The 16,212-nt window shown below is 35.0% G+C and overlaps 1 protein-coding gene and 1 long non-coding RNA gene across 4 annotated transcripts; one reads left to right on the plus strand and one right to left on the minus strand.

Moving 5' to 3' along the window:
• Nucleotides 1-623: 623 nt before the first annotated feature.
• On the plus strand, nt 624-4,466 carry LOC107924791 (protein indeterminate-domain 12). Its single transcript, XM_016855384.2, has 3 exons — nt 624-1,794; nt 1,876-2,272; nt 3,526-4,466. Exons 1-3 carry the CDS (start codon nt 1,632-1,634, stop codon nt 4,223-4,225), a joined length of 1,260 nt encoding a protein of 419 aa, XP_016710873.1. The 5' UTR covers nt 624-1,631; the 3' UTR covers nt 4,226-4,466.
• Nucleotides 4,467-5,796: 1,330 nt separating this feature from the next.
• LOC107922825 (uncharacterized) lies at nt 5,797-14,784 on the minus strand. Of its 3 annotated transcripts, none has more exons than XR_001691442.2 (4): nt 14,531-14,772; nt 9,805-13,696; nt 8,001-9,507; nt 5,797-6,397 (listed from the first exon to the last, which is right to left on the minus strand). It is a non-coding gene; the product is annotated as an uncharacterized lncRNA (long non-coding RNA). The 3 variants fall into 3 exon arrangements; XR_005921105.1 differs by having other exon boundaries at nt 8,001-8,179; nt 9,393-13,696; XR_001691441.2 differs by having other exon boundaries at nt 8,001-13,696; nt 14,531-14,784.
• Nucleotides 14,785-16,212: the final 1,428 nt, after the last annotated feature.

The raw sequence follows: 16,212 nt of genomic DNA on the forward strand, positions 1-16,212 counted from the left end.
GGAAGAGAACCCTCCTTATATTTTACATGCATTCTTTTTATATCCATTAATAAACCAAAACAATCAAAGCTAAGATATTACCAGCTGGTTGCGACAAATTAATTAAGGGGATAGAATGGTCAATTTGATGCTATCTCCCCATGCTTTACATTTAGGTTTGGAATAACTAAAGTTATATAAAGGAGAAAAAGAAGAGAGGCCTTCCAAATTCCCCTTTGGTGGGGTTTGCTTGAGCACTTTGTAAGAGAGTAATGTAATAACAAAAGAAAGAATTATAAAAAGGGGATAAAAATCATCAAACACATGCATTTTGGAACTAATTTTGTGAAAGATATTCATTAAGATTCCACAAACTCAATCTAAGATATATAGTTTTTGAGCATCAATGTGGACATGGTGCAGTCAAGCTACTAAAATTAATTTTTGGAAAATATGAGTTGCTTTTACATTAGCCATTCAATCTACTAACAGTGCCAGGTTTAAAAGGTGATGAGAGTCAATCAATTGATTAATCATGTTAGTTGTGGGGGTATTGGAAAAGGCTATTTCTCAAGCTAGCCCTTTGCCTTTACCACCCCCTCGAAGCTTTTTTTAAGTTTCTGATCATTGTTCTAAAATGATCATCTCAATGCCTCCTTTTAATATTATCATTCCGTTCAAATGGTTTGGGTATTTCATAAGGGGAACAAAAGAAAAATATGTAGAAAGTGCCGATGCGACGTCTGAGTTCAGAAAACAAATTATTATTATTAAAATAATAATTGAGAGAATTTTAGTACCAAAAAAAGAAAAATCCGAATCAAGTGGGCTGAGTGATACTTCCTAGTCCTTGCTTTGAGCTGCCTCTTTTCTCTTTCCTTCCTTTTTATTAGTTCTAAGATTTTTTTTCCCTTTGGGTTGCTTTTTCTACCCCGGAAATTTATATATTTTAATATTTTTGGGGTGTAATTTTATCACCCCTTCTCTAATCTCTCCTTAGTCTGCCACTTTAATCATCACCTTCTGCACTCTACCCTGCCACAGAAACTTTCTCTCTTATAATATTCTCTCTTACTTACTCTCCCTCAATCTATATATCTGTGAACCCTTATATACACACTAATGGAGAGGGTTCTAAGGTAGTGGAGGTTAAGAGAAAAAAACCCATTTTTTTTGTCTTCATTTCCTCATGTTTTGATTGCATGAGGAGAGCAATTCTCAGCTCTTGGTGGTTTTTCTAAGAAACAGATAATAGATATACAGGAAAGACATATATATATGGATTGCGTTGGCAGGTTGTTCAGAGTAATCCATGGGTAGATAGCGACTTGGAGAATAACCCATCATCATCTGTTCACGAGATTGTGCTTTTGCCACCCAACGAGTGATGCCTTCCTGTATCTACATGTCACTGCCACCTGTTCATTAACAAAGCTGTATGTGTTTAGTTTGTGTCACCAGAGCTGGGGGATTCTATATTTCTGACCGACCCCTTTGGTCTTTCTTGGTTGTTCCTTTCAAAGGTGCAAAAGTGGTCACTCTTTGAACAACATATCAAAACAAAACAAAACAAAGAGAGGGTATCAGACTCGTCTTTCGGGGTTTTCTCTTGTTTTTCTTTCTTTGGAGTTTTCTTCTTCTTCTTCTCAGGCATGTTTCCTGCTGCAACTATGTCCAATTCTACTTCTTTGTCTGAGGAAGCTAATGTTTCTTCTGGTACTAGAGTTCAAGACTTTGGTGGCTTAAATCCTGTTGTTACTCACCAGCAGCTGCCACAGAAAATGAAGAAGAAAAGAAGCCTCCCTGGGAACCCTGGTACTACTTTCGTCTTATCTCTTCCGGTGTTTCTATTTAGGCTTCATGTTTTGGTCTTTAATATTTTTTATTCTATTACAGACCCAGATGCTGAAGTGATTGCTTTATCTCCAAAGACGCTATTGGCTACCAACAGATTCATATGTGAGATCTGTAACAAAGGTTTCCAGAGAGATCAGAACCTTCAGCTTCATAGAAGAGGACATAACCTTCCATGGAAGCTGAAGCAAAGAAACAGCAAAGAGGTCAAAAAGAAAGCCTATGTTTGCCCTGAGCCTACATGTGTCCACCACCATCCTTCAAGGGCTTTAGGTGATCTTACTGGCATCAAGAAACACTATTGCAGAAAACATGGAGAGAAAAAATGGAAGTGTGAGAAATGCTCCAAGATCTATGCTGTTCAATCAGATTGGAAGGCTCATTCTAAGACCTGTGGAACAAGAGAATACAGATGTGATTGCGGAACCCTTTTCTCAAGGTATATCTCTTTTTATCCTTTTTTTTTCTCCCAACAAAAAAAAACACTTAATTGAAATGTTTGATCACTTTTTCTTTTATCTCTTTTATTTGCTATTCATCCCTTTGGACTTTAATGGAGGATTCATACAACTCTTGGTCTTCAGTTTCATGTGGGAAGTCTTTTGTATCTTTAGGGCCGTTTTTGTTTGTTTGTTTAGAGGGGGGTCGAGGTTTTTGTTTTCTTGTAGTTGTTTCTCTTACACAAGAGCCGGTAAGCTATGCATGGAACATATCTGGAACTTAAATGCAGTGCCAGGTTATACGTTTCATCGAAATGGACACCATTAAAGACAAGTGTCTGTTACTGGGTAACCCTTGCAAGAGAAACTGAAAGCAATATATCTCTGAAATCTGAACCAGATGCCATGTTCTTATCTGAAAAAAAATTAAACTAGATAGTTAAACGATAAGGAACATTCATCATATTCTGTAGGATGATCTTAGTTTCGAACATGGGTTTATTATCAGACCAAACTCATGCAATCTTTTACCCTGTGTGTTTCCCGTTGGTTAGATTGTAATGGAATGGGACTGCAGTCTCAAAAACAATGATGGATATATCCAAAGAAAAAGCAAAAGAAGTTTAATAATTGCTTTTGGGATTTCATAGTTTGAGAAATCCGTGACGAAAATTTTCATGTAGTATGCCATTATTAACTTGCAGAAATCACTGAAACTCTGAACTTTTTTCATCATGATGTAAAACTGATAAATCTGCAAAAATATCTGTTGCTGATTTTGTTTTTGTTTTCCCCTCCATCTATTAGACTCATGCTTCAATTGCATATCTTTGTGTACATGCATGAAAGAGCACTAGCTTTCCATCATGATTTTTATCAAGTTCTTGAAAATTTGAGCCATCTTTGCCATGCATACACATCAGTTCACTGCCGTCCATATGTCTCTCTTTCACTTGACCTTTACATTTGACCAACAAAGGTAGTTTCTCCTTTATCTTTCTGTAAACTTTATGACATTTTAAGTCTATCCAATGCGCATGCACGATCCTAGGCTTATACTTTTTTTTTAGCTTTCTTTCTATTCCTCTCTTCTGTCAAAATCCCACCTTCACTTTCTCTTTGTTTCACAACTGTTTGATTCATTTCCTCACATGATCCTTTGCTTGTTAATGCAAATTGCAGATTATTATTGCTTAATCATATATTATTAATGATCAAGTCAAAAGGCTTAAGGCTTGTGAAACTCGTGCAGGAAGGACAGCTTCATAACTCACAGAGCGTTTTGCGATGCATTGGCTGAAGAAAGTGCAAGACTCTCTGCCAACCAACTTGCCGCCGCCGCAAATCCAGCTCTCAACCCATCTTCGCTTTTCCCTTACCAAAATCCATGGGACCCTATTCAAACCTCTAACCCTAACCCTAATGACCCACTTCAAGTCAAGCCCGAGTCTCACCATTTCACGCCATACTTCCAAGAACCGCCACTCCCGCCTCCAAAGGCCCTGTTCACCTCACCTTTCCAAAGCCTCCACGTCAGCAACAATCCTCCCTCCAATGCTGCTGCCACGTCGGCCACTCCTCAGTTGTCAGCCACTGCACTCCTTCAAAAGGCTACCACCGTTGGTGCCACCGCCACGCAGATAAAGAACAACAATTATTACTACAGCATGGCGACTCATTTATCCCCAGATTTCTCGGGTTTCACGGCTGCAGACCTGGCCACGTGGCAAAAGAACAGCGACCGTTTCACCAGGGACTTTCTAGGATTGACCAGGGACCATCAAGGTGGCAATGGGAACGTTAACCTTAGCATGAACCCGAGAGATGTATTAAGCTACACCGGGGGAGTGGAGTTGCAGCACTTTGAGAGAGGCCAACCCCTGTTGAGGCCCCAAGGTTTTGGATTCCCTGAGCCCTACGCCGCTACTTCGGAAACCTGGGGTGATTGTTAAAAAAAAATGAATAAAAAAAAGGGAAAATAATAATTTAGAGATAGCCCTTTTAGAATGACAACAATGCCCTTCTCTATTAAGGGCGACGTATAATCCTTAAGAGTACGTAGTTAGCCACCTTCTCCTCTTCAACCCCCCGGGAAAAAAAAGAAATTTTAAGTAATTTATTTGCATTTGTTAAATTGTTTTGTCTTCTCGATGTTTGGATTAATGTTTAATGGTGGCAAACATGTTTCATGAAGGTCGGAATCCTTTATTTAATTAGGAAAAAGACATGTATGTGTGTATGAATGGATGATGGTAGTGGCATTTTTGTATTTTTACAAGTTGGAAAAAATTATGTGTCAAATGTAAAACCATTTATGTAAATGCCTCTCAAACTTTATTTTCTGCCTTCTCCATGACATGAATCATATTTATTATTATAACCAATTCGAGAGAAACTAAGGTAGAAACAAAAAATCCCATTTCTACTTAATTTTATTCTCTGCTCTTCTTTTTTAAAATTTATAAGTTGCATTCATCTTGAGCGTCTATGTCAGGTCGACTTTTTGGGTTGAAAGAATGGAGAAAAAAGACGAATGGTTTGTGAATTAGCCATCAATAAGTTTGAAGTTTAATTTTTTACCAGCTATAACCAGCAAAAATTGAATATCCTATAAAAAAATTTCTTGGAAATTTTGCCGATAACAGGCTCTTAGCTCGATAAGTCAATGATAAGTTCGACTATCGATTCTCTCTCGACATGAAACTACTTGAAAATTAAGACTTACAGCCACGATTAATATTTTAAGTTGCTATGTGTATATTCAAGGGACATGGTGACTAAACTTTTGGGATCCTAAGAAACCAAGTAATGGAAAGAATATTCTTCGGTCTTTGCTCTTTCTTGCATGTGATAATGCGACTATTCTCTCTCTCAATGATGACGACCCTACACGTTTCATGGAAATTGCCATACTTGTCATGCATGCACGCCAATTACAATTGTACCCTTCATTTACAACAAAAAGAGGACACAGCTACCAACACGAATGTTCATCACTAATTCCCCCCATTTCTTTTTAAATACCCAATGGAAAACGATAGTTTAAATGTTTGAAATGTATAATCATCATTATTTGTCATTCATCAAGAAATTGGGTGATCCTACATGAACCATTATACGTAACCCTAAATTTGGATGTCTGTGAGTATTAAATATTAATATTTGCAGAGCAGCAGCCTGTATCTGAATTAATTAACTGATAATAATGCAGGTTCTGTCCATCTTTTTCCAGAGAGATGATACAAAAGTTAGGTCCAATAGGAGAGCCACGAAAGCAACGCCTTGATAAATAATAATACCTTTGACTAACCTATATTGAAGAGATAGTTTCCAATTTGAACATCATTTACATCCACGACTAGGATGGCTCAATTCATTCTCACATTTAGGATTTAATTAGTTAATTTATCTACTAAATAAACCCAATTTTTGCATTCAATTATTTTTAATCAATCTCTATCTGAATCGTAGATTTTTCTACTAATAAAAATTAGACATTAAATTAAATTACAGAGTACTTGAATTGCAAGCTTGACTAAATAATAACCAGACCACACCATTATTATAGTGTTGAAGTAGTTTGTTAATTCCCAAAATCAATCACATCAGTTTTTTCTTATGTCCACCTCAGCTAGCCATCACACTTAGAAAACCTATTAAATACTGATGTGAAATCAATTTCCAATGAATTATTTCTCTCTCTCTTTTTTTTTCGAATAATATAATACGAAACTTAAGTAGGCTTTTGGTAAAGAAGCTGTGTAAAGACATGTTGCAAGCGTGACGAGTGAAAAGGTCTGCGAAGTTGAGTGGTGTGTGAAATTGTGCAGTTGGTGTGTTGGTGGTCCGCTACTTACATGACCAAAAGATGAGGAGGGAAACAAATGTCAACGGTTATGAAAAAGATGCTCCCTAAAACCTTCAAAGTTTGGATCAACATTTTTCCTTGAAGGCCTTTTATCAATTTCTGTGCACGTCCCCATATCCAACAGCTTTTGGCTGGCTGCTCAACATTCATGCTGGCCTCTTCTCCTTGCTATGATTGAATCACAAACTAATCCAATCCATTTGCTTTGCTTCAACATAAAATTTTGAATTTGATCTCATCGATTATCGAATTGACCCTATCAAGCAAATTAAATTTGAATAATCATATATATATTTGTTACAAGTAACTCGAGAACTTAAATCAGGTTTTTTATATTATTTCAATTATCATATAAAAATTTCCATTCAAATAATTGAGTTAGTTTGAATAAAATCAAACGTGATAATAAAAGCAATTTTTTTTACCAAATGTTGAATCTAATCAAGGACTCATCTCAAATCTAATTTGAAGTTCAAAAATGAAATTCAAGAACTTAAATTTAAGTGCTTGTTCCCAACTCAATTTCTTTCCCTGCATCTGCATGTTTGAGATCTTGCTTTTACACTGGCTCGGTCTACACACAGATTATTAGTACTACAAATAGGTAAAAGCACCAAAGTGAGGTTAAAGAGAGAAGCTCAACTTTTGCTTAGTAACAAATGGTTTATGAGTCAATTGTTAGGGAATCAATAGAATCCATTACCTACTCTTTAACAACTTTAAGTTATTAAGGAAAAAACAAAGATTCTGACAATCCATGTTAAAATATTCAACCAAAGAGAGAAAGAAAAGCCGAGAGGAGCCTTGGGATTAATGAAAGTGGAAATTCAGTGCTTATGGGTATTATCCCCAAGCTTTTAGAAAGTATATGTGAGAGTTGCAGGGTTAAGGTACAATATACATCCCATTTGCCTACTAAAAAAGACTGCCTCTTTTTTTCTTTTTATTTAAAATCTCACTACAATCAGACAAACCAAAAGCTTCTCTTCTATTCCCCTTTCCTCTCTCAAATACCACTCTGCTTATGTCACCTTCCATAAGGGAATCTCATCTCAACAAACCTTACTTTCACCCTTCCAGTCCTAATAATTACCAAACCCTTCTCTTTTTTATTTTTATTATGCTTTTCTTTTCTTTTCTTTTCTTTTCTTTTCTTTTCTTTTCTTTTAACCTCTGCTGCAAAATCCCCTCTTTTTCCACGCCCCCCTCGATATTAACATTTGCACTACAATGAATACATGAAATAGATACTTGCATGGTTTCTTCATTCTAAATAATAATAATAACAATAATAGCATCTTTATCCACTGCTGCTTAAGGCATTAACTGTAAAATCCCATTTTCATCAATTCTTTTTTATTTTCATCCATAAAAACTTATGGATAGAATTTAGAATTTAGCTAATAGAAGCTTAGCAAAAGACTGTCATAAGAGAGGCAGCTAAATCAAAGACACTAATGTATAGTCATTTCTAATCCCCAGCATTATAGCAATCTCCATGCTCATTCTAAAAGACAAAAAATGCAGATTGGTTTTATTGCGTGTGTTGGTAGTTTACCACTTATAGGAAGACTGCTCTACCTCTACTTCCTTCTTCTCAATGCAATTCAGGGAGCAATTGAGTACATATTCATCTCAAGCTAATTAACAGAACCCACATTGTGCTTACCATTTTCATCTAGTTTATGCACGAGAGTTTCTTCCTAAAATTGTTGTTTATGCAACCTATACAGTCTTAATGGAACATTCAGATAAGGAAACAGAAGAGTTTTGTAATTTAAATCATACAGCATCTAAGCATAACTGAGATATGCTGCACTAATGATGATTCATATTCTATAAAATTGTTGATGACTCACATGTAAAAGTACTGATTGCGACAGAAAGCTTCTGAAATGAGTATGCACCAATCTACAATCTCGAGATCATCATGGGACCAATTCCATAAAGAAAAATGTGTCAAAATGTCTCGCCCAACACACAGTTTTGGTGCCTTAAAATCCAGCCTCCAAATATTTAACCTAACATTTTTTAATACCTGCAATATAAAAGTGTTAGACTAAGAATGCAATGTTTATAAATCTAATATATTATGGGTTGGATGCATCAGATTTCAGCAAAATTTGCTAATTTTGGATCACCAATTTTCTCATAGCAAAATTCCAAAATCTTCAAAATGTATGCACTAAAATGTCATTGGACCAGCCTGGAAGAATTTTACAGTCAACCTGCATAATGTTGATCTGTGCCATTGTAGAACATGCTAAAGCAATGAGGCACTCACTCCTGCTAGGGAAATAATGATGGAAAAGAATAAAGAACAAAATGAAAAGAAGTGCAGCTATAAGGAAAGATAAAGACTACTCTTTTTTTTTTCTTTGACGGGGGGGATGAGGGTTCAAAATAAATTGGATTTGTTCTGCCCAGCTGTAAGAAAGGAAAGACAGCACAAATAATAACCAGTAGAGCCTAAATTCTGATGTGTATGCATGGAAATAAACATTAACATGATTAGGCACAATGGTCCAAGAATAACATTATTTGAAATAATCTATCTAGAGCAGTACAAAGTAGAACCAAATGGTGACCACTTCTTTGTCAAAAAGAAACACGCAATTTACAGGGTTTTCAACACTTACCTCATAACTGAAGAAGCTAGTCAACAGAGATTATAACTGCTGGAAGAATGGAAACAATTAACCTAGCAAGCATCTATGTGGTTTTAACCTTGAAAACAATTTTCTAACCCTTTATGCAACTCCAATTATGCCCATCACAGTAAACCACAGTGATGGACTGATTTGATTTAGTAACCAACTGCAGTTCAGGATGATTGCATTTATTCCTCCAATCAGTTCAAACCACCCAACCATCCACCCCACCCACAGATGAAAAGTGAAGTTAAATGAAACATTTGTTAGACCCGAAATTGAGGAGAAAGGTTTTTCTTATAAGAATATCTCATTGAAGATGACATCTCAAATCTCAGAAACCATAACATGATAACTACTGATATTCTGTTCTGAAAGAAACGGTTCTTCAAGGTTAAAGCATCCCCAGGCAAGCAAATGACTCTTTCCCATTTAGAATGGCATCTATTGCTGCAAATAGATTATCAAAACACCATAGAACACTTGATAGTGTTTGTTCCAAAAACCATGAATATGAATAACATAGTGACGCCAAAAACCATTACATACATTAGAAAAGAATAATTACATCAGAAAACAAGAAAAGAAATCAACATGTACCAATCTTCTTCCTTGTTCTGCTTATCTATGTCATAGATTTACGTGTAAGGAGTTCTGCATCCATTGGTGAAAGCAAGTGCAGTATTAGAGCTTCCCAAGTTAAGAGGAAGTTGTGCTGGAAATTGACAACGCGCAAATGGATTACCATTCCTTAATAAAAAAGTAAGAACAACAAAAGAACTAGAAAGGTAGAAAAATGAATGCAACCAATAGGTAACCTGTAATCCATTCATCATGCTATTGTTTTAAGTTCCTTCATGCAGAACTCAATCTTCTCATATTTAGTTTTTTCACAAGTGTTAAAACAGGACAGAAGCCTCACTTAGATAAGCACCAATTCAAAATAGCATTAACAAAAATCCCAAGCACATGCTAAAAGTGTAAATATTCTTTAGAGGGGATTGCAACTCACCACCATGGCAAGAAATATATCCAAAAAGATGCCTGGTTCAAGGATCCCGTCAATTTTTGTCACTGGATCATCTTGTAAATGAAAATGTTTCAGTCATTAAAGTTTTGTTTTGCTCATTTGTCAGCAGACCACATCAAACAATTTCTTCATTAGACAAAACTGGTTGATTTTTATCAGAACCATTAACATGGTCATGAACTAGAGAAACTAGCTCGTGAAGAGCCTGAAGACCATAGGATGCCAGTTCATGCAAAAGAAAGTTATGATGTTGTTCCTTTCCTTTCAACTCCTTTCTCCAACTAGCCTGATCCAAGTAATGGTTTACATGATCTGATAAAAAGGTTTTGAAGTTTAATTCACAAAGAATGGCTGCAGAACATATCAACACCTTTCATTTCCTATCAATTAAAATAAATCAGTAGCTTTCATTTCCTTATCAATTAAAAGAAAATATAAAAGCTAAAATGACCAAATACATTGTATGATAGGTTTCTCAGCACGTTTGTCGTTTCTTGCTTTGGTGAAAGCATGTTTATCAGAAATTGACTGTTTTTACAAGGCATCTCTGCTAGATTCCTCTCCTCTATCTACATAGCAGTAGAACCCTTGAGAAGTACTTTGTACTGTCCTAGTTTCAAAAATGGAATACTTGACACAGTTGTTGATGGACTTGGGAAAATTAAAGAAGAAAATAACAACTGAACAAGCACAGATTGCAGTACATTTCAATAAAAGAAAAGAACAAGCTGTAAAACATAAGAACAATGCAGTTTAATGCATTAGCCAATATACCTAATGCATCATCTATCATGGTTTTTAACAGTGAGGTTGACTCCTGAGCATGTAAGGCGGCAGGTAGGTCTTGGTTTCTGACATTCAGCTGGTACATAAATAATAAGATGCAACATACGAATCAACTCTGCTATTAGTGGTGGACTAAGAGCTTGAACAATAACATATTGGCAAGAAATATATATAATGGTTGGTGAGTTTGCAGAATAAACCAAACAGGCAGCTTGGAACACTGCTAGCTACATTTAAGTTTTTACGGTGAAGTTACTAGTCAAACTTTACTGAACGAAATCATCAAAAAAAGGACATTACCAAGTTCCCCAAATCTTTTGAAAAGTATAAAATTCACCTTCAAATAATTTTTCTTTATCACTATGTATTAGGAACTGATGCCCTCAGTCCCTCATAGTATATGCTTCGCTTGTTAAAACTCACAGAATAGATGCAAGGATCAAACAAGGAAGACAAGGAACGTTGAACCCACAAACATGTTTCTTTATTTACAATTATGTGCAAGTAAAGCAAACAACCAACACGGCCATCACAAGTAACCAAAAGAGAGGAAAAAGAAAACAACCACCTCAGCTAGGGTTTATGTATCTGTTGTACTTCTTATGAAGCAACCTTAGAAATTATGAGTATGACAATGAAATTTTAACCAGTAGCACATGGTCAAGATTCTTTTTTCTGTCATCCTATATATGCTTGTGTTAAAAGGAATTGAAATTGTCACATCAACTTATGCCTTGCACACAAGCATTATGAATTATCAATTGTCATCCACTTTTATGCCAATGATAATGCTTAAATTAAATTGAATTGAGTCTAGTCAAAGCCAAACATAAGCATTCATGTTGTGGCTTGCAGCCCCTTGCAGATAACATGATCAGACATAAGAAGAAGATTGTTTCTGATCAAATATCATGTTAGTTGAAAGAAATTAATAAGATCACTGGATAATCATACAGAGAAGTGAAGAAAGAATGAAGGGTAACTAACTTAAGGGATAAAAGACCACGGACATGAGACACCTGAATTTTGCATCCAAAACCAAAAAATATTTCCAATGTCACAGAGAAAACAGTTGTCGGACACTTTCTACCAAAACAGTTCCCCTCCCACACCCCCCTCAAAAGAAAAAATTACAGTTATCCTATATCAAAGCTGAGAATGCATTGCTGGGTAATATGAGTTTATGAGGGGGGGTGGGGGCAAACAACAACAACAACAACAAACCTTGTTTCCTTTCAAAGACTATACATTGAAGATTCTGATGAGGGTCAGAGTGAGTGCTTGATCTAGCTTGCGCATTGCTCATCCGCAAATTAATAGAAGGATATTTTATCCAAAATTGCAGGCTGTGCATATCAAGCAATTGCAGTCAGAATTTCCCTGCGTACCTTGTCCTTCTTTAGAAGCTACCTAATAAACATTAGAGATGGAAGGAAATACGTGGACCAATAGAATGCGCCTCCCTTGGAGTTTCCAGTTTAACCCTCTCTTCGTTCTCATCTTTTATAATTGGAAAAAGAATCAAAAGTATAAAAATTCAACCATCATATTAATGCTTTAAAAGAAAGAAAAAAATGAAGGATGAATAGTACCAAGTAAAAATCTATCATATCAATGAAAACTTGAAAACATACAGTTGCAAAAAATAACTACAGAGATTTCAGCAATTATAAAACATAGGTAGATAAAGATTTATTGTGGAGCAGCATCTAGAAAAGGTGATCCACATCACTTTGTGTTAGATTCTTGGTTGATGCTCTTCTGAATTAGAATTAAAGCTGCAAAAAAGTGTCAGCGTTTTAGCTGTGCTATTTACAAAAGTCAATAAAAGAGGGAAATGCTTATGGAACCTATAAATAATACATTACAAAATGATCATGGTTCTGTCATCCATAAGAGAAAATACATCATAACCCTCTATGTATATAGAATGTAAGAATTACTCTCATAGCTTTTATGATCACTATGAAACACCAATGCAGTTTTAGACAACATACCCTATGTTAAAACAATTGAAGGAGCAAATATATATACATGTAACAACTTAAATAACAACTAAAGGAGGATTAAAATGAAAGAACGATAACTTATAAGGGATGAAATGTGATTGCAACTAATGGAGGGTACATATGAAATAACTTAAATAACAAATAATGAAGGACTAAAATGAAAGAACGATAACTTATAGGGGATGAAATATGATTGCAACCAAATATGGATGCCAAAAAGATAATGTTACCAAGAAAGCCAACAAGGAAAGTAGTTGAAATACATACATTTACTTGATTGGTTGCTTACACACTACACTTGAGAAACGAGAGATGCGTGGCCTATTTATAGGCTTCGTAAGTCTGTTTTGCAATAGATATTTTATTTATTTTAATTATAGGAAAATCTAGAAATAAGAAATGATAGACCTTGTGAGAAATATCTAGAAAGAGAGAGAGAAACCAGTGACCTTCTCCCCCCCCCAATGACTTTTCTCTTTCATTATCACCCTTAAGGTCATTCCAAGTCATTTGCAAAATTCTTCAAGCTTGTGTTCATTGAGTCCTTTGGTAAACAGATTGGCAACTTTGTTTCTGTCTGAATGCACTTCATCTAAATTTCACTGCTAAGTACTTTCATGCGAATATTGAGAGTTTATCGCTACATACTTCGTCTGTGCATGAAAGACTGAATTCTCGGCCAACCAAATTGTTGACTGGTTGCCACAATACATCTTTTACTGCATGGTCAACAGGTTGATTTAGATATTTCAAGAGTTGTACTAAGCAGCTACATTTTTGAGTTGTTGCTGTTGCTGCTGCTCTGTATTCGGGCTATTGTGCTTGATAGCAACACTGTAATTTATCTCGTACTGCACCAAAAGACGATACTGGACCTCAGATCTTGTGGTTGATAGTCTTGTGTCATGATTGCCAAGCAAAACCTGCATCATAATGTCCTACTAATTCACACGACACCTTGCTCTCAAAGTATAACCATAATCAAGTGTGCCTTTGACACACCTCATTATTTGAGGCCAAACAAAATCGCTATCTTTGACATACACAAACAACCGGTGGAGAGTCTGACGTATCTCACCCTGACAACCAAAGAAACCTCACTTAGAAGCAGTACGTCAAATAATGAGGTATGTCAGAAGCACACTTGAATATGGTCCATACTATGATACCACTTGTTAAAACAATTGAAAGAGCATTTGATAAAAATGATAATAACTTAGCTAACAACTAAGGGAGAACTAAAATGAAAGAATGTGAACTTATATGGGATGAAATATAATTGTAACTAACTATAGATGCCAAAAAGATAATATTACCAAGAGAGTGAACAAGGAAAGTAATTGAAATACATAAACTTAATTACTTGATTGGCTGCTTCCAAACTACACTTATGAAATGAGAGGTGTATACAATAGATTGTTTATCATTTTAATTATAGGATAAATTTAGAAATGATAGAACTTGTGAGAAATATCTAGAAAGAGACAGAGACGAGTCGGTGACACCTTTAACATCCTACATCATGAATGATCCTACACGCTCCTAAATCACCATTCATAAACAAGAAAAATAATACAATAAGCACTTCAACTTAATCAAATAAATTGCACAACGCCATTAACAACAACTGAATCCCAAAAGCCAAGTTTCAAATATGGCAATCAAGATTATTCATGAGCTCTTGTTTATTAATAAAAACTATGAATTGACTAATCATAGATGTATATGCGACAAACGCGAAATGATAGCCATTTTGGAGTTCAAACTCACTTGCATAATTTTGAAGCTTAGAATAGACATTCTTTTAACTCGGAAGAGAAACTTAACAAAACAATTCCAGACTTTTCTAAAAGAAAAACATTAAATTATTATAAATAAATAAAAAAGGAGAAGGAAAGACTGAAAGAGAAAACCTCCAAAAGTCAAGGCCGCCGTTAGAAGGATTCCACTTGGAGGCAACTTTTCCAGTTTCCATTCCTCAACACATCCAATCCAAAAACGAAAACAAATCAGTAAGTGGAAGTAAATGCCACTGCATAATTAGCAGAAACTAGAAGAAGAAGAAACCAAACATAGCGAAGAACAAAACAAGCTTTTTAACCCTTAAGTTTCGGGTTAGCTGTTGGAGCACTGACTGCTGACTGAGTCAAAAGCTTCCATCAGGGTCTTACTAGATTCGCTTGTAATTGAATTGTAAAAAGCAGCTCAGTTTATTTGGGCTTGTTGGGCCTTTCAATGGGCTATTCATTTGCCCAAAGGAGACTTCAATGGTCCCACTCCGAACCGGATCACGACTCACGACTTTGTAGTATTTTTTTCATAATAAGATTTATCTATATTTACAGATATGGATAAATTTTTTAAAAAATTATTGTTTTGGTTAATAATTAAATAAACCAAATCCAAGTATAAATTTTTTCTGGTATTTATTTCAATTTCCACCAACACATACGTTTCTTTGTTGTGTTGGTGAATACAGCAAGTGAAAGCACAAGTGTTTTTTCTTGTAGTTTATGGCTGCTTCGAGTGTTGTTCACATTGGTTACAGTCGACGTTTGTTCAGCTCCGTTGACGTCAGTTGCTTAGAACTGAATCCCAACTTTATGATATTCAATATGTTATTATATTAAGGTTTTTATACCAGTAAGTAAAACATTGGAGATCACTCGAGAATCAAAAATTAATGATGAAGTATGCAATAATTATGCCCTGCGCATGAAACAAACAAGTATTTTTCAATTTCACCCTTTTATTCAACTGCTACGACAAAAGACGCTGAGAAAATGCCACGGATTGCAGGTGCATTGTATAGCCTTTATATATATAGTCTACTGGGAAGTTGAGCCTACTGAGCAAGGCAGGGCAACATGATGCCTCCATTTCTCTTTTCTTTTCTTTTTTTAAATGATGGGTGAATTTTTAATCTCATTTTCCCCAACAAACAAAAACAAAAAAGCTAATCCAAATCAAGTATTTCAACTTAAATTCCTGCGCCACGTATTTGGTTTACTTGCTACGGAAGTCATTCCATTCATGTTAGGTGTCATCTAAAACCTCAGCATGTTTGAGTTGGTAATTGGTATTTGAGATTTTGGCATCTATCATTGCAAAATGTAGCGTGTAATCTTTTTAAACATTTCATCGAAAATATTAATAAGTTCACGTGTTAATATATATAACATATAATAAATAATAAAATATATGATTTAAAATTAATTAATAATAATACACGTAAAATATCTATGGATTAAAATAAAAAATTAAATATATATACAATTGATAGACATAATAAAGTATACATAATAAAAATAAAATGTACAAAATATTTTAAGATAGAGTTTTGATTAAGTGGTGTTACTAAAGTTGTATTAATGCAAATAAAGTGTCATAGCTTCAAATTACATCATATGCAAGTTAGTTATTTATTTTAAATAAAAAGGTGAAAATGTTCTCCAGTAATGTCCCTTAGACATTTTCGTAATTTTTCTAATTGAATTAGTATTCAGTTGACTCAGTCATGGGTTTATATAATAATATAGAAATACAATTGATGAAAGTAATAAAATATGCAATATAAACTTAGAGTGTATAAAAT

The sequence above is a fragment of the Gossypium hirsutum genome, chromosome D11 (genome assembly GCF_007990345.1).
Source record: "Gossypium hirsutum isolate 1008001.06 chromosome D11, Gossypium_hirsutum_v2.1, whole genome shotgun sequence".
Taxonomy (NCBI): Eukaryota; Viridiplantae; Streptophyta; class Magnoliopsida; order Malvales; family Malvaceae; genus Gossypium; species Gossypium hirsutum.

Bases quoted from the DNA above. Each gene is read 5' to 3' on its own strand.
- LOC107924791 (XM_016855384.2), top strand. From the start codon at position 1,632: ATGTTTCCTGCTGCAACTATGTCCAATTCTACTTCTTTGTCTGAGGAA. The intron at 1,795-1,875 runs GTACTACTTTCG...ATTCTATTACAG, and splicing joins AAGCCTCCCTGGGAACCCTG to ACCCAGATGCTGAAGTGATT. The intron at 2,273-3,525 runs GTATATCTCTTT...AAACTCGTGCAG, and splicing joins TGCGGAACCCTTTTCTCAAG to GAAGGACAGCTTCATAACTC.